General features: G+C 38.0%; 1 protein-coding gene across 5 annotated transcripts in view; it reads left to right on the top strand.

Moving 5' to 3' along the window:
* EBF1 (EBF transcription factor 1) overlaps positions 1 to 22,884 on the top strand; it is a 461,328-nt gene that overhangs the window by 287,198 nt on the left and 151,246 nt on the right. For all 5 annotated transcript variants that reach the window (XM_069102477.1, XM_069102478.1, XM_069102479.1 and 2 more), the window contains one exon: positions 11,265 to 11,346. In XM_069102477.1, coding sequence (XP_068958578.1) covers positions 11,265 to 11,346 — 82 coding nt within the window. The remainder of the gene's footprint in view (positions 1 to 11,264; positions 11,347 to 22,884) is intronic.

A 22,884-nucleotide genomic window follows, 5' to 3' on the forward strand; every position in this document is an offset into this window, starting at 1 on the left:
TAACTAGCTACCCCAAGTGTAAGCCTTTTATACTTTAGTTCCCCCCCTCCCCCCCCAAGTGATTCCATTTCATCTTCTTTTCCCCTTGCTGCCCATATACAAAGTTTAAGCCTCTGTCTTTGAATTATAGGAAATGGGGATATTTTTCAGTTTTATCTAGGGATGTATTTGTGTATTGATTTAGCTAAATTGTCAATCTAAAGATCCTGTTTCCACTGCATGTCTTAAGGAGTAGATATGGTCCAATAAGCGAGGAGAAAATGGAAAATTTTTTGGGCTTAAGACATATAAGACACATAAGACATATAAGACACAATTAAGACATATAAGAAACATATTTTTGGGCTTAAGACATATAAGACACATAACACACAGAGTTGCTCGAATGATTTGTTATTGTTCTTTCATGTCTGACTCTTCACAAGACCATGTATCATAGTGTCCATGGGGTTTTCTTGGAAAAGATCCTGGAGTGGTTGGCCATATTCTCCTCAAGTGAATTAAGGCAAACAGAGGTTAAGTGACTTGCCCAGAGTCACACAGCTAATACATGTCAGAAGCCAGATTTGAACTTGGATGTTCCTGACTGTAGACCCAGTGTTCTATCCATGGAGGCATCTAACTTCCTCCTACAATAATTAATAGTGTTTTGGAAGTAAATTCATTATAGAACTGTTAGTTCTGTTAGTTAGCTAATGGTTGTTTGTTTGTTCCCTCTCTCCATTTCAAACATTTAAAAAAAAATGTCATGTTCAAGTAGAAAATCAAAATCCATTAAAATTTAAAAATGAAAAAAAAAGAACTATTAAGGAAGCATTCCCTCATTCCCTCAATTGATTTTATTTTTTATGCACCAGAGATTTACTAATGGCCTAGGTGTTCTTCTCTTAATTGTTGTGAAATTACTGTGGCAACAAATTCTGGAACACAAAGTAACAAAGATACTTCAATTTAAAAACATTTATGGAATGACTCCTATGTGTTAGGCACCGAGTAGGCACGACAATTAGTCACACGGCAGGCTGGATAGTACACTGAATAACAATAGTCTGGAATAAAAGAAAAATAAATAATAAAAATAAATAAGAGTCTGGAATAAAATAAAAATAAATAATAAAAAATAAAAATAAATAATAGTCTGAAATAACATAAAAATAAAATAAAAGTCTGGAATAACAACAATAATAGTGAACGTCACTATCATTTCTGTAGTGCTATGAGGTTTTCCAAGGCCTTACAAACATGTTATCGTTTGATCCTCACAACAGTCTATTATTATTATTATTATTATTATTCCCATTTTATAAATGAGGGAACTAAGGAAAGTGACTTGCTCAGGGTCACACAGGTAATAAATGTCTAGGGCCAAATTTGAAAGATCTTCCTGACTATTCACTGTGCCATCTAGATTCCTCTGGAATTTTGTTATTCAGTTGTTGTTCAGTCATGTCTGACTCTTCATGACCTCAGTTAGGGTTTTCTTGGCAAAGATACTGGAGTGGTTTTCCATTTCTTTTGCCAGCTCATTTTACAGATGAGGAAACTGAGGCCAACAGGGTTAAATGACTTGCCCAGGGTCACAAAGCTAGGATCTGTCTAAAGCCAGATTTGAACTCAGGAAGAAGCTTCTTCCTGATTTCAGGCCCAGCACTGTCTCCACTGTGCCACCTAGCTGTCCCCTTCTGAAATATCTAGGTTCAAATCCTGAATTAGAAACTTATTAGTTTTGTGTCTTTATGACTAAGTCACTTAGTCTCCATAAACCTCAGTTGTTATGAGGCTTAAATGAGATCATGCAAGAAATATACTTTTCAAATGTTAAAGCACCATATAAATGTGAGCTACTATTATCATTATTGTTAGTATTGCTGTTGTTATGAGTTGTTGATTTTCATTTTGTCCCTGTAAAATGGGGGTGATAATTTTTTTTGTGGTTAAGAATAGGACTTAAAATAATAAAGTCAAAAGGAAACTTAAGTTTCCTCCAGACATGTGAGTGAATAATCCAACCATCTCGTCTCTGTTTGAAAATCTCTTGAAAATCAAAGGGGAGAGTGCACCACTTCTCAAGGTTTGCTTATTTTGGTATCATATAAATCTCCAGGTAAAGAAATATTTCTCTAAAATTGGTCAGGATCCTTCCCAGTTTTAATTGAAGGTTTTTCCTTTCCTTGACTCGTCCTCCCTGCTGCTCCCAATTCCTTTTCTCTTTCGTTATTGATAGAAGGGCTCGAACACAAAGTATTCTTTGGACAAAAAAGTTAGAGAACTAACTAATGCTCTAACTTTACATATAACAGTACACCATGGATCATTTTTAAAGAAGAGTAGTAGGAAAAGAAATGGGTTGAGGAGCCAAGTGAATGGAATTTCCCTTTGTTCCATTCTGATGGTGACTCTGACTTCATCTAAAGCCATTTGGATGCTCCGTCTTCCCATCTTTAAAATGGGAATAATGGGGGCTTCTTCCCATTACCTCACAGAAAAAATCTTTTGAGGTTTTAGAAAGGTGATAATATGAATTGAAGATATTTTATTATCATATTATATTATTTGTTTTTAAATTGTCACTGTATGGTCATTGACAATATATATTATGTTGTTGGAAGAAAACCATTTGGTAATATGGCAGGCAAATATGAGAAGCAGCCTGCGTATGGACATCTGTTGATGGCATATGTGTGTATGTGTATATGTATGTATGTATATATATGTGTGTACACACATAGGTATATGTACATATACATACACACACACCCCTTTCCTTAAGATGCATCTATGTTGAACTCTCCTTAAGATTCTGTTTGCTCTTGATTTTTATTCCCATGTTTCTCAGCATCCGCAGTTCTATTGGCTCTTACATCAAAGTACTCCTTTACTTGTTTGTGTTTGTCATTAATGGTTAATTGTTATATAGGTTCATGGTGGGCAGGGCTGGGGGAGGGTCATGGCCATGCAAGGAGTGAATAAAAGAAACTGCAATCTCTCATTAAAATTGGCAATGGGCATGTGCTAGTGGTGATGCCAGAACTTCTCATGCTGCTTTCAAATCTCATTTCAAAGTAGGAGAGAAGGCTTTATTAGAGAAAGCTATGAAGGTGGTGCAGTTTGTCTCTGTCACTCCTGGGCTCTCTGCTTTATACATCCTTGTTCATTCCTCTCTGCCTCCTTCAGGAACCCAGATCCCTCCTGCTTTTTTCTCTTCTCTTATCAAAACCTGCTGACCCATTTATAGGACCTCTATAGATTCTCAATAAATGTTTCTTGAATGAATTAATGAATTCACACTAACTATAAATGACTCATAACTTACAGTGTTATTCTTTCAGTGGTGTTTTCATTTTAATAGGGTTAAACTGAAAGCTGGGCAGTGAAAAGAATGCTGTACTAAAATCAGGAGATTCCAATCTAAATTCTAGCCAAATGACCCTACATAAGTCATTTACCTTTTCTGAGTCTGTTTTTTCTTTTCAAAAATTGGGATAAACATATTTGCCCTACCCACCTTAGAGTTCTGCTTTGTTAGTCCTTAAAGTGCCATGTAAGTATGAGTTGTTTTTTTTTTTTTTACTATTAACTGTAATTTTAAGCTCATACCAGAATATGGAGGAAATATTTTCAGGAAAATCTTTCTGGTGTCCTTGAAATAGTATCTTAATTTACACTTAATATAAAGTCAACTCTGCTTTAGTTTTTGGTTGGCTTTTATAGCCTTCGGTTGCTATACTAAGTATACACTGTAGACAGCTGTTAGCAAGGGAGAGTAGACAGCTGTCATCTGATCGTGCCCTCATCTGGATCAACCTAGGGCTTCATGGACTTGAACTAGTGACCTAGAAATGAAACTCTTAGTGTCCCTTTCCCAATCCTTATCCCCAAGGTCTCCAAGCACTACCTTCTGCGTGATTCTCATCTGATTGTGTTATTTTTGATGGTAGCAATTTAAAGACAGTCCTTATTCCCCAAGGAGCAGGCAAATACTTCAGGTTTTGCTTAGGTTAACTATCTGTCTCATTCTTGATGCCTATGACTGAGAGGACCAACTCTGGGGATAGGCTTTGTGCTCTAGGAAACTTTGAAGTGAAAAAATTAATGAGTGTCACTGAGCTAATACAAGAGAATCTGACAAAAAGGTGGTGGCCATTTTCTCTCTTCTCGTTCTGTTCACCCCTGGTTCAAACTTGTTAGGGGGCATCCATTGGGTAACAATAAGCAAAAGTAGGAATTATGAAAGCTATGTGACTGATTTTCCTTTGTGTTGCTTCTAAGGAACCACTCAACTGATTCCCTTCCTATTAGGAAATGGTCAATTCTCACTTTTTTTTCTGACTCTGTATTTCCTGATGTTGGTATTTGACTTTTGCTATGAGAAAGCCTATTTACAATGGCCCATTTTCTTCTTAGGTGGCTCTATTTATTTCAGCATCTTCTTCTCTCCCTTTCTCTCCACTCCACTAATATATCCTGCTCATCTGTGCTCAAAGGGAGTAGATACTTTTCAGTTTGGTTATGGATCTCTCTTTGGACTGAATACTTTCCTAAAATGATCAAGATGTTAGAGAGTGATAACTAATATGTTCCATGTTCTTCAAATTTTCTTGTAACGTTTCTCTTTATATCTAGGTTATGTATCCATTTTGATCTTATCTTAGTAAATGGTGTAATATATTGGTCTATACCCAATTTCTACCATTCTGCTTTCCAGTTTTCCCAACAATTTTGACTGATTCATGAATCTTATCATTTGTTCTAGTCACTGATCAGTTATAGGAGTTCTCACAATGCCACACTCCTTATAGTCCCATGATGATTTTCAATTTTCCCATCTCCTCGGGCTTCCGAGTCAGAAGATGCACGTTAAAATTTTTACTCCATCATCGAACCTGTTAGCCCCTTTGGTGAAGTTCTTCAACCCTCTGGGCCCCTCTTTCCTCGTGATGAAAATAGCAAGGGTTGAATCAGATGACCCATTAGGTCCCTTCCATCTCTTCTTATTTTAAATGATTAAGTTGTTTTTGCCCGAGTAGAATCTCCTCCATGACATGCCTCGGTCTTCAATCTTCCACCTCACAAAGGAGACCTGTAAAAGTTGGATTTGGTGCAACTTGTCTCTAGCATTTTTAGTCCTTGGAAGACGTGGAGGTCAGGGAGGGAGTTACCTTCCTTCGTCCCTACACAGTTTCAGCTTGTCCTCCAAGTCTTCCTTCATTCAGTACATCTCCACAGGTCTCCCCTGATCTTGGCAGCCATACAGGTGTCATATTTTCACATGGATGAACTGTTCTCAAACAATTTCTCCAATGTATTGGGAACAAACAAGCTTTTCTTTGACGTTAGGAATGCAGAATCTTCTCTTTCCAAGTAACTTTTTTTTCCTTCTTCTTCAAGAAACATATTTATTGTAGCAATGGGCAGGCAAATCCTGCTTACTCATTCATATAAGAGTCTATTAAACTCAGCTCCTTGTAGCTCAGCATTTCAGGGTAAGAATAATGATAATTCACATTTATATGGTACTTTAAGGCTTACAATACACTCTCCCTGTGATAAACCTATGAGGTGGGTTGTAGAGGTATTATTATCCACATTTTCTAGGTGAAGAATTGAGACTCAGAGAGATAAGGTCACCTGTCTAGTCACACAGCTTGTAAATATTGAAGCTGGGAGACAGATCTGTCTCCTAGCTCCAAAGTCAGGGTTCTTTCTGCATCTCTAGTGTCTGCTTAATACAGGATGTAGTAGCCCCTGCCATCCTTTTCCCTCTGTTATTGGAAGCAGGAGCCAAAGCCAATGGCCCTCATTGAAACAAACAACTTCACCACTGAGGTCTGTGAATCGTAAGTCATTTCCCTATGTCACCCTTTAGCTCACTGCGTATGGTGCCAGCCCAAATACCGTACAAAAGGAACCCTATGGCTGTCTTGACACAGCTGTTCCCTGCTCAGGGGCCAGAGTGAGGCTCCGTGCTCTGAATATCTTTTGGCAGGATCATCTGCCATGTAAACCATCTGCAGGCATAAGTTAGAAGAGCTTGTAGAAAGTCTCAAGACTGCAGATAGGATTTTTATGTCTTTGGTTAGGTCTGCTTTATTCCTTTCCTTTTTAACTGTGGATGTTATAAGAACAGATGAAAACAACCAAACGTGATTTTTCAGTATTGGGGTATAGGGAGGGGAGAGTTCAACCTGCTTGCTTCTGATCTACAAGGATACTTTGCATAATAATTAATGATGTACAGTCTGTTACCTAATGGACTGTTTTACCGAATTTGCCCTTCAGTTTTGAATAGCTTGAGTTAAAAAAATCCTTAAAATTAAAAAATAATTTGAATAGTTGTATTTTCTAATTATATGTCTCAGGACTTTGTGGATCATTGCCTGACTTATTGCTGGTTTTCTTATTTATCTTTTTTGGTCAAACACCTCAACTTATGGACTATTTATTAGGTATATGGTTATTAGTTATATGGCATTAAAGCCATATACACAGCTAGTCATTTCCCCTCAGAAGTATGTTTATCTCTGAGGTGTTAACACAGCATAACATCTTAAAACTGGAAGAGATATTAGTGGTCATCTGGTCCTAGACTGTTATTCTGCACTTAGGCTAGAGGTCAAATGAATTGCCCAAGGCCACACATTAGCATTTCTAAGACTAAAATCCAGATCTTCTGAGCTCTCTAGTTTAATAATTTTTTCTTTACCTCCAGTTCTCTGAGAGCTAACAACCTTATGGGCATGAAATAGGTACAAAGCTATAGGAATATTCCTCTATTTCCTACCGTGTGATAACTCTACATCATGGTAATATAGACAGTCAATGAGCACTTTTAAATGTTTATTATTAAGCCTACTATAAGCTAATATAGAGATATAGAATCTCAAATATGGAAGGGACCTCAGAGGTCCAGTAATCCAGTGTATGTCTGAACAGAAGTCAATTCCACAAGATTCCTAATACCACTTGAAAACCTCTGGTGACAGGAAGCTAATTACTTCCCAAGCCAAATCATTCTATTCAACTCTACTCTTTAGGAAAAATTTCCTATATTGAGCTGAAGTCTGACTCTCTGTAAATTTTATCTGTTGCTACTAATTCTGGACTCTGGGGTCATAGAAAACAAGTCAAATTCATCTTCTACAAGACATGCCTTCACAAGGCTAGCCAAGCCCCAGAGAGGCAGCTGGGTGGCACAGTTGATAGAATGCTCGATCCATGTCAGGAAGACCTGAGTTCAAATGTGACCTCAGATACTTATTGGGTATGTTACCCTGGGCAAGTCACTTGACCCTGTTTACCTGTTTCCTCACCTGTAAAATGAGCTAGGGAAGGAAATAGTAAACCACTTTGGAATCTTTGCCAAGAAAACTCCAAATGGGGTCACAAAGAATTAAACACCACTGAAAAAATTATTATCAGTCCCCACCTGGATCTTCTCTTATCTTGATGAGATATCCCAAGTCCTTTCAAATAATCTTAAGACACTGTGTGTGTCCTCACCATCCTTTTTGCCCACCTTTGGACACAGATAAGAGTAGATCCTTCTTGCTATCTGATCAATTTGAATCCCCTGTGAAACATAGAACTCCCCCATAGTACCTAAGTGCAATGCATAGAGCATATCAACAGCATTCTATAAATGCTTTTGATTGAGTGTTGGATTGATTAGTCACCAGCGTGGAAGACTGCCTCAACTGGATCAAATTAATTGATTATATCCATATACTTGTATTACAATTAATGCTCAATTGTGGCATATGGACTAATATTAGCCCAAGGGGTTGGCTTGTGCTTGAACATAAAACTAAGCATCCATTTCAGGTGGCAATGCACCTTTGATTTTGATGTGTGTGTGTGTGTGTGTGTGTGTGTGACTATCTTTTCTGATGGAGCATGTATAAATTAAACTATTCACACTTAAAGGTTTTTCTTTCTTTTCTCTTGAGCTTAACCTTACATTGAACATTAACCAACCCCTTAGACTAAAGTTGGACATTAGGCTATTGTTGGTTATAATGTATATACATGTGTAAAGTTTCCCACCAAAAAAAGGTTAGAGTTAAAAGGAGTTTGGTCCCTGCTGGGCTGTTTCCTGGAGTTTATGGAACTATGCAGGATTCCACAGGGTAAATGGAAGCTTTGTCCCCGCCCCTGGGTCAGGCTCTCACAGTTGGAGTGAGGCTATGTTACGGTTCTGCTGACAACACTTTATAAAACACACACACACACACACACATACACACACACACATGAAATGTCGTAATTCATTAGAGAAATGAAAACTTTGAGTTACAATAACTAGGACTTCATTAAAAAGCCTTCTCCATGTTTGGGACCTTTTCAATTGATCAGCAAATGAACATATGTCCCAGTGTTTACAGATGCCTTGCAACCTTAGCCTTACAAATCTTTCCTACATTTACACGCCAGAGAAGAGTCCTTCTCTCCAATGGTGATTATTTTTAACTCTTAGATCTACCACCTCTCTGTTCAGTATATTCCTTTAGGGAAAATACAGTCCAAAGGGGTCAGCCATTTGGCTCCTACTTAGGGGAAAACTCTGAAGAATTCCCACATCCCCCAGGGGTAGAGCCTGCTTTTCCCCAAAGAATAGGTCGTTCGAAGTGTCTTTGCCACATAAGGGCTTGTGTGAGGCCCTGGGCACCAGTTGACAGGGATGTCTATCCTCCACAACAGATGGTCAGGCTTTCGATTTCAGCAAGCAATCCATCGGGAGAGGGCCCTGAAGGGGCGGGCTCCAAATTCTGCCAGCATTCCACACGGCAGGGGCAGCTTAGGGCAATTGGTATCTAGTGTCCATGCCCTTCATAACTTGCATGCTAAATGATGAGTTGCTGACAGGAGAGCCATCCAGGGGCCCATCTTTCAAGTGTAAGATCTACAAGTACCTGCATTCTGTTTTTCTTTGGCAAGAATTAATGCCCTATTACTTGTCTTTCAAAATCCATTTTTGGCACCGTTACAGACCTCCTCACGGTGGCAAGCAGTTGTCTGCCAGGGTTTGTGCTGACAGCTCCTTCTACCACAATCTGACTAACTGTCACAGCCAGGCTTTGGAGGCTTATATCTTGAATAGTGTGCACTTGAGATGACCAGGACTTGGAGGGGTCTACATGACGGGAAATGTGAATGATTTCTTCCCATCATTATTTTAATCTTAAACCTTAGACTCCATCCTGGGTCTCCCTCCCCCACTCTCCATTCTCAACTTCTACCAAACATATATATTCTTACCTGCCCTAAGCTTGGGGAGGTGGGCTTTTTTATTTGAAAATTTTCCCTCAGTCAAACAGGTTTCTTTTCACATCTAAATTCATCACTCTAGCTTGGTTCTAATGTGATTTCTTTAGGGGTACTGTGAGGTCAGTTTCTGCATTTCAGTTTTCCTGGATTATGTACTCAAGTAACCCCATCATGAGGAGGGTCAATAGCAACCTACCCCCAACTCCTGCATGAAAGGGGTTTGTTGCAATCCTGTTGGAACTGTGGTTGAGAGCTGTATGAAGAGGTCTAAGCCTCTGGGTGCCTGCTGTGTACAAACCCAAGGCAGAGGACCCCAGGAAGACATTATTATTTTTATCTGTCACCAAAACCTTTGACCTTACTATCCAGACCTTATTGGAGAGGAACCCAAGATAATTAGCCTATCTCTTGTTAATCATCTTCCACATGCAAGTGCTGCCCCGTCCATCACACATTGTGTTTGTGTCTGGGGTTAGTGCCCACAGTCAGATTTCATTTTACACAGTTAGGTTTCAGTGGTGCCCAGCCAGCAGTTTATCTTGGATAAAAGGTTGACAAACCTTGGCTCCTAGGGAGAAAGCCTGGAAACTGAGATGGATTATTATTCAAAGACAGGTTTTCATGGGTCGACAGTTGAATGATGCATAATACAGAAGGAAATGTTTTAGTTAAATGTTTACTTTTGTGTGCATGAGTGTGTGTGTGTGTGTGTTTGTGTACTCTAATAGAAGTCAGTGTCTTTTTTTAAAGAGGTATCTTTTCACTACAGTCTTCTTCTAGTGAACAAGTTGGCAGAAAACGGAAAGTTTTTTTTTTCTTTTAGGGAAATGATTTCATTTTTAGGAATTATTTTGACCTTCTTCATCTCTGTAATGTCTCATTCTTTAATTTGTTAAGACTGTAGTCCATTGTTATTTCTTTCTTGAGGTGATTAATTGATGGACGTTGTGTTAATTTTTGAATTAAAATTTGAATTGTATGGTACCATGAATTCTCTGGACACATTTGTGTTGAAGTGAGGCTTTGACATTGAAATAAACCTGATGGCAAAATAGAAAAAGAAAACAATTTCACAAAGAGAAAATTACATAGCTAGTATTTTATGCATTCTGGTATTTATGCCCTTTGCTATATCTCCCTGAAACATCTGTATTTCAAAGTACTAGGGGGTAGGAACACTTGGGCAACTCACAGAAAGAGATATTTTTTCCCCAAATGTAGAGATTTTGGTTCCCTTGAAAGTGATTAGCTGCAATTATCTTTTCCAACACTGCAGCCTCTCCTGTGCTTCTGAGTCTGTGGCCCAGGCCATGATTCAGCAAAATTAAGCCCCTGAGTTTCACTGTGAAGTGGATTCAGGGAGAAAAATGGTCTGAAGGAGGATTCTCCTTTGTTGGAACTTACATAGCTTTTGTCAAGGGCCGATATACTAAGAAATTACACAGGGAAGATAGGAAAACATAGGTGAACTTGTTCAAGGCCAGCAGGGCACATGTAAATCCCAGTGAGTGTCTGCGGGGCTCTGACAATCAGCCTAATTTATTCAGTGGAGTTGTTTGGGTAAACATGCTTCCTGAGAATTTATATTCATGGTATATATTTTACTAGATATTTGTCTTTTGTGAAATTAGAGGAAAGTGCCTCATATTAGTACACATATTCTGATTTAGGGAATCTTGGGAAATTCTTATACAGTGAATATCTCCCTTAAATTACAGTAAAATATTTGCTCCATCTGAATTTGGGGTTTATTTTTGCAATTCTTCTATGAGATCTGTGTGTAGTCCTGTGGATTTTGCTTTCATGAAGATAGTTCAGATTGGATCCAGCCAAGAGGCTGAAGCTTCCTATGTGAAATATTGACTGTAATAAGTTAGCTTATGTTTATTTCAGGAAATGCTGGAGAACAATATACTCTGCCTAAAAACATCTTGTGCCTTTTTTTTTTCCTTTTGTTGCCAACGTGTGTGATGTTGACCAAGATGTTTCTTTCTCCACAGATTCTTCTTGAAATTTTTCCTCAAATGTAACCAAAATTGCCTAAAAAATGCAGGAAACCCTCGTGACATGCGGAGATTTCAGGTGAGTTACCATCTTAAAATCTGACCATAGAATGGCTTACTATTACTTTGAGGGAGCCTTGATCTTGTCAATAGAGTATTCCTTCCACCTGTCAAGACAATAGCCCATTCACACTTTCTCATCTTGTATGACTCTTGTTCATGTCCTTCTATACATTTTCCACAAGAAGACCTTCCTTTATTGGGGGTTTTTGTCTCTTGATTTTGCCTGGATGCCATTAAAGCCTATAGGCTGTCCATCCTTTGCACTCACTACAGAACTAGGGCATCTCATTTTCCAGTTGTATAGTTCCTTGGCAGAACTCTTTCCATTAGTTCTCCTGCACATTCTATAATTATCATTATCGTAAAAGTAATAATAATAATAATACCTAGAATATATATATATATATATATATATATATATATAATGCTTTAAGGTTAGAAAACATTTTAATATGTTAACTCTTTTTATTCTCACAATAACCCTGTGAGGTAGATGCTATTATTATTCCCATCTTACACATGAGAAAACTGAGGCTGAGAAAAGTTAAATGACTTGCCTAGGGTTGCACAGCTAAGTAAGTGTCCAAGGCTAGATTTGAACCCACACCTTTCTGACTCCAAATCCAGTGCTTCACCCACTGTGCCACCTTGCTGCCTCTACAGGCAGCTTACTCAAGGCCACCATGTGCCTCTCTATTTCTTTAGATGACCCACCATTTTGATTCTTTAGAGACCATAGTATTCTACAGCTTGCAGCAATGCAGCACTGTTAGACTAGTATCAGTATTTTAAAAGATGGGCCTTTATTTTAGATTAATGCTTGGGTTTATTAAAAGTATTATGCAACTTCCCCAAGTACAATCTTGATTATGAGTTTCTCCCAGCACTTCTCAATTCCATCAAGCTAAAAGTCTTTTATGGAAGGGGACATCATTTACTAGCTTTCTGCTCCCTTGACCAGGCAGTGCTCCAATAGGTAGGTAACCTGGAGGGAGAATAAACCCTCTCACTTGGTCCATTCCTGAAGCATTTTAACTTGAAAGTAATTTCTTTAAAGATTCCGTTGAAATTTCCAAACCATGTACTTTTCATGTGCCTTCCCTAGATAGGGTAAAGCAATGATGCCAAGTGTTTTTTTGGCCACACAGATAAATGGTTTGTTCAGCATACCAAGAAAACCTCTGTGGGTTAAATAAAATTTATAAGCTGCTGAAATGGTAGCCTCTTTCCCCGAAATCTATGCCTATCAAAATGTAGCCTTCGCTTTGACTCTGTTTTAGCCTAGAAAAATGTAATTTTATAAGATTAATGTAAGAGTTTATCCCCTGAAGGATAGGTAGAGATGAGAAAGACCACATTCCAAGTAGAGGAAATGATGTGAACAAAGGTATAGAATTGGAAGAGTACCAGCTGTGCTCATGGGGTAATGAATGGTCTAGTTGGTAAAGAGCATAAGCTGTATGAAGGGAGTAGATAAGTCTGGAAAAGGAACTGGGACAAACTCATTGAAAGCCGGCTAAAGGAGTTTGGACTTTATTAAGTAAGTGATAGGGAAAAAACAAAAGTTTGGGCAAAGGGGGTATCAGCAGCAGCACTGTGTATTAGGAGAATTTACCAGGAAAGACTATATAAGGTAGATCGGAGATACTGGGTTTTAGGTATGTGGACATTTAAGGGGAGATGAACAATAGGTAGAATCGATTGATTCATTTACAAAGTATTCCTTGAAAGCCTATTATAGCCAGGTGCTATGCTAAGCACTAAGGACAGATTATATACAAAACTTGGAGCTTGGCAGAGAGGAGACAGATTTAGGAGTTATACATCAGATTCCTCTCCTTGACACTCTTTCTCTCTTCTTCTCCCTCTCCCTTTCCTGTTCCTTCTCTCTTCCTCTTTCTCTGTTCCTCTTCCCTCTGTCTCTGTCACTCTCCCTCTCTCTCTCTCTCTCTCTCTCTCTCTCTCTTTCTCTCTCTCTCTCTCTCTCCACATAACTAGTAAGTTTCTCATTATTAAAGAGGTATTTAAAGTGGAGGTTGGCTAACTTCTTGTCAGGGATACAGAGAGACATTCTTGCTAAGATGCAGCTTAGACTAGATGGCTTCTGAGGTTCTTTCTGACTTAGGGGACAGGATTGGATAGTATATTTCTCTAGTATTTGGGCATTCACTTTCTCTCATTTTACTGCTCATTTTTTCCTGATGTTAGGTTGATGTAGCTGTCTCAGTTTCTTCATTTAAGTAATGGGAATAATAATCTACATATGCATACCACAAATGATTAAGAGGTGGAGTTGCAACCATATATATGGTATATTTTAATACCAATTCATAATTAACTGCTTTTCCTCCTGGTTTTTGCTAATTTTAGCTCAGATTTCGTTTTCCCAGTTGTGACTAGAAGTGTGTGATCACTGAGAGGCTCCTTGATATCCTTGGCAGTATTCATTGCCTGAATTCTAAGTGGACATAAATGAGTAGGTAGCTTTGAGCGAGTAGAAAAAAACAGCCCTGAAGTAAGAATTAGGAGACTTCTTTTCTAGTCTTGGTTTTTATCACTGATATACTGTCTGACCTTGGGTAAATCACTCAGCCACTCTAGGGTACAGTTTCTTCATCTGCCAAATGATGGAGCTGGGCTAGATGTCATCAGATGTCCCATCAGACTCAGGAATTATATGAGTATCTGATTCTCAGGCCCTGTAGAGAAGACTGGAGATGTGTCCCCTACTAATCCCCTAGGATGACATCTTGCTAATAGCTTTTGAAATCTCAAAAGAATGAGAAGAAGTAGAAGGGCAGATAGCATCTCTCTAAGTATTTGGTCCCCACTGTTAAGTTACCTTGGCCATTCAGGCTTTTCTCTTAAGACTTAACAGAAAGTATCCATCAAAGTAAAGGTTTTTGGAAGAAGAGCCCCCTGGTGGACTGTGCCAAAAAATCGGTACAACAAGAACTTCCCTTCCTATGAGATTTTCTTTTTTAAGACTAGAGGCTTCTGGGCGGCCAGGTAGCACAGCGAGTAAGAGCACTGGCTTCAGTGTTGAGAAGACCTGGAGATGGAATCCCGGGCTCAGACACTTAGCACCCGCCCAGAAACACCTGGCTGTGTAACCTTGAGCAAGTTACTTAACCCTGATTGCTTTAAAAAAAAAAAAAAAAGAAAGACTAGAGGCTTCTGCTTAGCCGAAGGCCTAATTTTTACTTAGTTTGGTAAAGCAGCTCAAGGAACTGTTTCCCCTTCTATCACTTGTAAAATAAAACTGTCAGTTTGCTAAAGAAACAAAATTGAGTTTTCATATAAAACTTCTTGCTAGCTTGGTAAGCCCTTTGAATAGATTCCAAATATATACTTGGGTGGTTATTATAATATATATATATATATATGTATATTATATATACTTGGGGTGGTTATTATAATATATATGTATGTATATGCACTTGAGGTGGTTATTATAATAACTACTGGCATGATAATAATGGCTAATGGGATGATTTAGAAGATGTAGTTTAACAAGCAGGTTTTTTTTAAGTGCCTACTATGTGTCAGGAGCCCACAACCTGGCATGGGAATTGGAAAGGCACATACATAACTGTTACTTAAGGTTCAAGCCTAAACCATTTGCATGATAACTGAACCCTGGCTTACATGACTATAACAATATAAGTTAGGAAGTAGATTTGGAATACCTGGATTAATATTGGAGTGCTGGTTAGGATCTTAAATTTGCAAATGCTTTGGAGTGACATTGGGAGACTGTGTATCTATAAACTACTTTCAGCAGTTACCTTGCCTTCTGAAAATTGAAAGAAAAGATAGTCATTTACATTCAAGGATTGAAGAACCTCAGGACATAGGAAAACAGCCCCACCCAAGCTAGAAAGCTATTTTAAGATTGCACTTCCATGATTATTTAGAATCTCTGGATAGCTTTGCAACTATGGAATACTTAGTAGTCATGTATTTTTTCCCCCCTAAAAAGGTATAAGCTAAGAAAGATGGCAGTCCTGGGATTTCCTGTCAATTTGGAAAGGCTTATTATTGTGTTTCTATTATCCGAGGACTAACCTAGCTAGGTTCCAAAAGGGTGACCAATAGGTAATGAATTTCTTTTGGCTACAGCAACCCAGTGAAAGGTTGCTAGAATCAAGAAACTGGGGTTTGGATTTCAGGTCTTCCTTTTAATAACTGTATGACCTTGGGCAAGTAACTTAAATTTCCTGAGGTTCAGAGAACTTAAGTATAAAATATGGATAATTAACCCTACCCTGCCTACCTCCTCTCTAATATCAAATAAGGTAATAGAAATGAAAATGCTTTAGAATATAAAGCACTATATGAACATAAGGCCTGGTTATATTATTATTGTATCAGCATCCTTTATAACAGGAAATTTTTTTTTTTTGCTTTTTGGAGGGCAGTTGGGGTTAAGTGACTTGCCCAGGGTCACACGGCTAGTTTTTGTGTTAAGTGTCTGAGGCCGGATTTGAACTCAGGTCCTCCTGATTCCAGGGCCGGTGCTCTATTCACTGTGCCACCTAGCCACCCCCTATAACAGGAATTCTTAATCTTTTTTTGCATCATGGATCCTTTTGGCAGTCTTATAATAATGACGTTAATAGTAATAATAATAATTATGATGATGATGGTAGCTAGCATTTATGTGCTTTATAATTTGTTGATCCTCATGACAGCTTTGGGAGGTAGGTATTTTATTACCTCATTTTACAGTTGGGGAAATTGAGACAAACAGAGGTTAAGTGACTTGCCCAAATAAGGTGTCTGAGGCTGGATATGAACTCAGTTCTTCCTGACTCCAGGCCCAGCCTTCTATCTATTGCATTACCTAAGTCTATGGACCCTTTCTCAGAATAATATTTTTAAATGCATAAAATAAAATATATGGAATTACAAAGAAAACCATATTGAAGTATAGTTAGAAAATATGTTTTTAAGTTCAAGTTAAATTTAGTTTCAAATTAAAAGTCTTTGTTTTTTATATTTAATATATTAATTATTGTTCTTATATATAATTTCTGTTGCTTTAGTTGTTATTTCATTAAATTTTTTTTCTCTTAGGACTATTGGCTCATAGATCATGGTTCATATATTTTGAGCAGGAAGGGAGTTTAGAGTCAATGTAGTCCAATCTTATTTTACCAGTGGAGAAACTGAGGCCCAGAGAGTTTAAATTACTCCTCCATGGTCACACACATGGTAGAAGTGGCAGAAGTGTGATGCAAATCTTGCTTCTCTGACTCTACACCTGTTATTCTTTCTCTTCTGCCATTTACATTCCCCAATTTTGCTCATTTTGCTGCTCTTTGTTCTTGCATGGTGTTTAACCTTCATCCAATTCATATTGATTATTGCCTTTTTTTTTTTTTTGAGTAGAGCTCTTTGGCCTTCTTAAAATTTATTTCCCCTAGTCACAGCTTAACCCAGATTTTGGATAAAGGTCCCTGGCATGTGAGTAAAATGAGAGCCAGGTAGATAAGGGATAGAAATAACATGTATTTTCATATGTTCAGTTTATGATTAAGTTAGCTCCATTTAAGCTTGAGTGACTCAGGCTTTAAGACACTTAGAAACTTCCTTAAAATGATTTAGGCATTACTGGCATATCTGGGGTTCCATGTCTTTTTCTTGACCCCACAACCATAAGGACTTCTCATAAATATATGTTGGAATCCAACAAGAAGCCAGAGAAGCATTTTTTAACGTACCCCTACTTCCATCAGGATTAAGTGATTACATTTTTCTCTTCATTTCGTAAATGGCGAGCCGGAATCAGATGACTGCTGTTGACTTGTCTTGCCATGAGAAAACCCCAGTCTACTCTTTACATACCGATGACAGTTGTATAAGTTACACAGAAAAACCAAAGTCCAAGAGACATCTGATTGAAAACATGTTCTTATGTCTATTAAGCATGTTCTCTTCAACTGGAGAACTAGCCTGCCATTGCTGCTATTCTTCCCTCACTGCCCATTTTGTATGCTCACTAGACCAGGCTGATTTTCATATGGTAATGTTCATAGCGTGTCTCCTCAGAAGAGCAATCAGGAGCTTATGTAGGTGACTGGGGAAGACATGAGGAAGGTTGTTGATCTCTTGACTCGTAAAGACATTCTGTCAAGCAAGCGTAGCTTCACAGCAGTTGAGATCCTAGTGTGTAAACAGAGACTGCTTAATTACACAGGTCATGTCAATTAGTGTGACCTTAGCATTTTCAAGAAATTAATCACTTTCAACAGAGCCATGCACTGTTCATACTTTAATGCAGTATGGAATTCAAGCTTGTAGAAAATCCATTAGAATCAGTACTTAAAAAAAATTCCATTGGATATTTTCTTTTGAACTCCCTAGTCTGTGGTTAGGGTAGCAAACTTACTTACATAAAAGCTCTGGAGTTCCTGAGATACAGGCTTCATTCAGTGCTCATGGAGGATGGGGGTAGAGGAAGATGGTGAGGAGAGTAGAGGTGGGGTTCATTAGGGGGCAACCAAGCCAGTGCCAAGTCAAAATTCATTTTTGACTCTAACGAGCAGTTCTCTTCACTTTGACACTGAAAAGTCTTTTTCAAAGGCTACATTTAAAATCATGTCGAGGGTATGGTCCTGAACTGACAAGAACCAGACAATTCAGAGTTCAAATTTAAATCCTCATCAACAGCCTTCCTTATTGGGTCTAAAAACTTCTAGGGCGAGGGTGTTAGGTGAAGGGAAAAAGACAATGTATCTGACCTCAGGGCTAGATACTGTTTTTATTTAGGAAGTCAAGAACAAAATATTCTTTCTTGAACTTCTCTCAAGCACAGGAAGATTGCTTCTGTACTGGAACTGTGGCTTTCATTGGTGCTGGGAGTACTTGTTGAGGCTGCTTCCTCTCTAAATACTATCTTGCAATTTAAATCAAGAGGACTTGAACCTAGGGGTTTCTTCCCCTGAGACTGCCTATTATACCCTGAGGCTATATACGCATGTATACATACATATATAAATACCCATTTGTGAGTATATACACACAAATATACATATGTTTACATAGATGATGAATGATTATAGTTTTCTTGTTCTACCATCAATCTTGCTTCAATTATTCTCTCCCCTCTTTTTCTTTAATATTAAAAAAATTTAAAATGGCAAATGACCCCCAAATCTATGTAAAATTTGGGATTTTTTAGTGAATTCAGTGAATTAAGAAGAATCTATGTTATTTATTTAAAAGACCCATACTCTCAAACTGTTTGTTATAATTAGAAAATTGTTAAAATACACATTTGACCTCTGCCTTTAATTCTTCACTTAGCCTCTGTTTTGTACAAAATCAGTATTTCTATCTCTATTTCTTCTCTTCCCTTTCCCCTTCTACTCCTGCCACATGAACTTTTTTCCATATCCTTTTGAATGGATTTATATTGTTTTGACAAATAGCACATCTAGCAATTACATTCCATACCAACCGAATGCAGCGAGCAAGGGTCCCGATCAACCTACTCATAGAAAATAACACTAAGTTACATCACACTGATTAATTATACTGAAAGCAACCCTAATGATAGTCTCAGAATGCAGGATTAATTCACATAACATGGTAAATACAAAAGGTGGATTTTCAACCTGATATATTAAGCCATTATGGCTTATCGAGTAAATACACATCTTGGCATGAGCCTTATGCTATACCAGGGAGAAAGGATGCATCATAGAAAAGGAAACCTTATGAGGTATTTTATAAGTGGCTGTTCTGCATCCAGAGTAAGTACGTTTCTATATGAAATATTGTCATCTCTGTGGAAAATATAAAATAAATAAAGCAAGCATTTGAGTGGTTTTGGTTAGATCACTGTTTCCTAACTGTTTTTAATCCACAAAATACTAACAATGTCTAGATTCTGTGGGAGTGATTAGGACCAGAGTGGGGAGGTGTGGTAGATGAGCTCTGCATCCACACTTAGGAGATCTGGGTTCCTATTCTAGCACTGCCCTAACCCACTAGAATGTGAATTCCTTGAGGGCAAACAGTATGTTTTTGCCTTTCTTTTGTATACCAGTGTTTAACATGGCACCTGGCACATAGTGTAGTTCTCAATTAATATTTGTTGACCAAGTGAATCTCTGGGTCATGTTAGGTATGTCATATAACCTCAATGAATTTCAGCTTTTTCATCTTTAAGATGAATCTTAATTAAATGATATCTAAATCCGCTTTTAAAAAAAATCTTCATTCTACAAGAGGTGGCATTTCCCATCTTCATTTATTCCTAGTTTTCTGTAGACCTAAATTCCTATGCATCACTGCCCCTAACACTAACTATATACATACTAACTTTTCTCCTCCTTTCTCCGTCATGCATTCCTGCTTGATGCACAAATGGCAAAGGAAAGTCAGAATGTCCTCACATAGCAAAGGCACTGCTGAGATATGTAAAAAAAAAATGGTTGGGAAAGAGATTACTGATGAATTGTTTAAAGACTGAGTTCTTGGTTCAGAAAAAAAATATCGGAAAACTCTGATGTCACTTCAAGAAGTTTAAATTGATGTACTCAGTTACCTGAGCAATTTAGACAAATTCTAATGTTACCCAAATCACCTTTTTCAATTTATTTTCTAGGGAGAGGATATTTTAATTTAAAGTATTAAATTATTTAGCTATTTATAGTAACCTATTTATCCATATAGTTAAGTCTCCTCATCCTTAATTCTACCTAGTTATACCAAAATAATTATTGCTTCCTCCCCTCTGGCCAGACCCCCTCCACCCCCCCACATCAACTCTATCCTGAGATCTTTTTGCTGTTTCACTTGGAAAGGAGTGTTAATTGTAGAAAATATTGCCATCGTTCCATCTTACAGGTTCTAATGAGTATCTTAGCCTACGTCAGGTGTATTATAAAAGAACAAAGTGCAGGAGAATTTACTGTAAGCACTTGTTTTGAGGAAACCTTTTACTACACAGATAGACAAGTCTAAAAATTTCCCACTATGTAAAGGTCAAATATTGGTTGAAAGTAGGAGAAGCTAAGGAAAGAGAACTTGGGTCTAGAGTAATGAATGAATGAGTTATTCAGGAGAAAGGATGTCAGGATAGATACTAAAAATAATAACCAACACTTCCATAGTACTACTGAGCAAATTGCTTTATGATTATTCTCTCTTTTGATCCTCACGACAATACTGGGAGGTAGATAGGGACAATAATGTGTCCATTTTGTAGATCAGGAAACTGAGGGAGAGGTTAAATGACTTGCTTTGGATCACACAGCTTGTGATGTTTGAGGTTGGATTTGACCTCAGGTCTTCCTGACTTTAGGCCTGATACTCTATCCACTCAGTCACTTAATAATAGTCATTATAATAATAATTATAGCAAACATTTATATAGTGCTTTCTATGAGCCAGGCACTGGGCAATTATCACCTCTTCTGATCCTCAGAAACCCTGGGATGTAGAAGCTATTATTGTCCCCATTTTATAGATGAGGAAACTGAGGCAAAGAGATTAAATGACTTGCCCAGAATCACACAGCTAGTAAGTGTATGAAGTCATATTTGAACTCAGGTCTTTCTGACTCTAGACCTGACACTCTATCTACTGTACCACCTAGCTGCCATGTGATGGCATGTGAATGTCAATATGCATACATGAGTATGGGAGAAGGGAGGTAGATTAGATTAGAGATAGGCTAAAGTTCGTTTGGTACCTTTTTGTAATCATTTTGCTCCGAGCTGGTGCTGTTGTCTTTCTGCTTGAGTTCTAAAACCATGCACAAATTTAAAAAAAATAAAACCCAAAAGAAGCAAGCCATATGACAGATTGACTTCAGGACCAAAATTTTCTATCCAATTAAGTCAACTATTGAACTCTATATTAGGAATCCCCTTATATTTATTTATGTGTGTTATTCTCTAGGGTGGTTCACTCAAAACTGAATGGCTGATATTGCTGAACTTAGTTTATTTTGGGAAGGGAAATCAAAAAAGGATATATTATCTGAGGAGGAATTTTGATGATTGAACTATTGTCTAATATGCTAGCCCCAGCTTGCAACTTATTATGGAAATGCTGAAAGACAGATTTTGGCCCTTTGGAACCTCTCTGTCATAACGTCTACACCAGCATTAAGAAGCAACTTGTGTTAATGTCATCCTGCAACTCATGTTTGAATTTAGGCACTTGTGTCTGCTTGCAAATCTGCACATGAGGTAGAAGTTATGCTTCATGGACTTTGGATAATGTAGTGAGGCCATACAAGGTCCCCTGAGAGAGAGTCTGAGAAATGACAAAGAGGGCTAAGACACACAAGCCTAAAACCACAAAGTGACCAGCAACCAAACCCTCACAACTCTGAACAGGTGTCATAGCTGATAAACCAAACTAATTTGGAATTCTAGCTCTGTGTGTATGTGTGTGTGTGTGTGTGTGTGTGTGTGTGTGTGTGTGTGTGTTGTGGTTGGGGGGTTGTCAGGGGGGAGAGCTGAGATTTGGGAAAGACCAAATTGATTTCATGAAAATTCTTTTTAAGAGCAATGCATTTTATCACAGCTAAGCACAGCAAATAACCTAAGATACAAATGAGCTGCTGTCAGTTGTGTCTGATTTTTGGTGACCCCATTTGTGGTTTTCTTGGCAAAGATACTGGAGTGATTTGCCATTTCCTTTTCCAGCTCATTTTTTTCAGATGAGGAACTAAAGCAAACAAGGTTAAATGACTTGCCCAGGGTAACACAGATAGTAAATGTCTGAGGCTGGATTTGGACTCAGAAAGATGAATGTTCCTAATTCCAAGCCCAGTGCTCTATCTATTGGGCAGCCCTACAAATGGGTACAGTTAACTAAAACTACGATGTCAGGGGGGAAGAAAAAAAATAGAATTAGCCAAAGGCCTATGTTTCATAATAGCATGCAGAGTAGGAAGTATGCTTTTGCTTTATTTGTACCAAATGCCCTGGGTTCAAATCCTAGTTCCACTACTTACTACCTCTATGATATTGGGCAAATCTCCATAGATCTCAGTTTCCTCATATGTAAAGTTAGGAAGTTGGAGAAACGACTTCTAAGTTTCCTTCTAACTCTAGATCTTTAATCATATGATCATAAGCCTCAAAGTCCATTAAGATGCAGAAATTCATTGTTGGACCTAGGAGTTAGAGGTATAACTTATAATTTTTGGATAACCAAACTGGAAAAAACAATTGAGCACAGATAGGATACCCGGAATATGAACTATCATTTGTAAATCAGACCTCCAGATTCTCAGAGGGAAACATTATTTTGAACTTTTTGCTAGATAAGGATCAAATATCCTATGTCTGAATTTTTCCGAATTCTGAATATCTGGGATATGTGCTATTTGTTGCCTGTGAGGAGCCAGTTGGATGTCTTTTATTTGTCACACAAATCTAGTGGAGGGTAAAACTAACATGATTCCAAACCACAGCTATGAGCCAAGGAGGTCTCCAAAGTCCGCAGCTAATTTACCTCCCCTCTTCCCTAGGCCCAAATATTGTCTAGAAGGTTAGGAGGATTCAGACAGGGAATGGAGGCTGGC

The sequence above is a fragment of the Petaurus breviceps genome, unplaced genomic scaffold (assembly GCF_028583685.1).
Source record: "Petaurus breviceps papuanus isolate PSGF00001 unplaced genomic scaffold, PetGlider_PUasm1.0 551, whole genome shotgun sequence".
Lineage (NCBI taxonomy): Eukaryota > Metazoa > Chordata > Mammalia > Diprotodontia > Petauridae > Petaurus > Petaurus breviceps.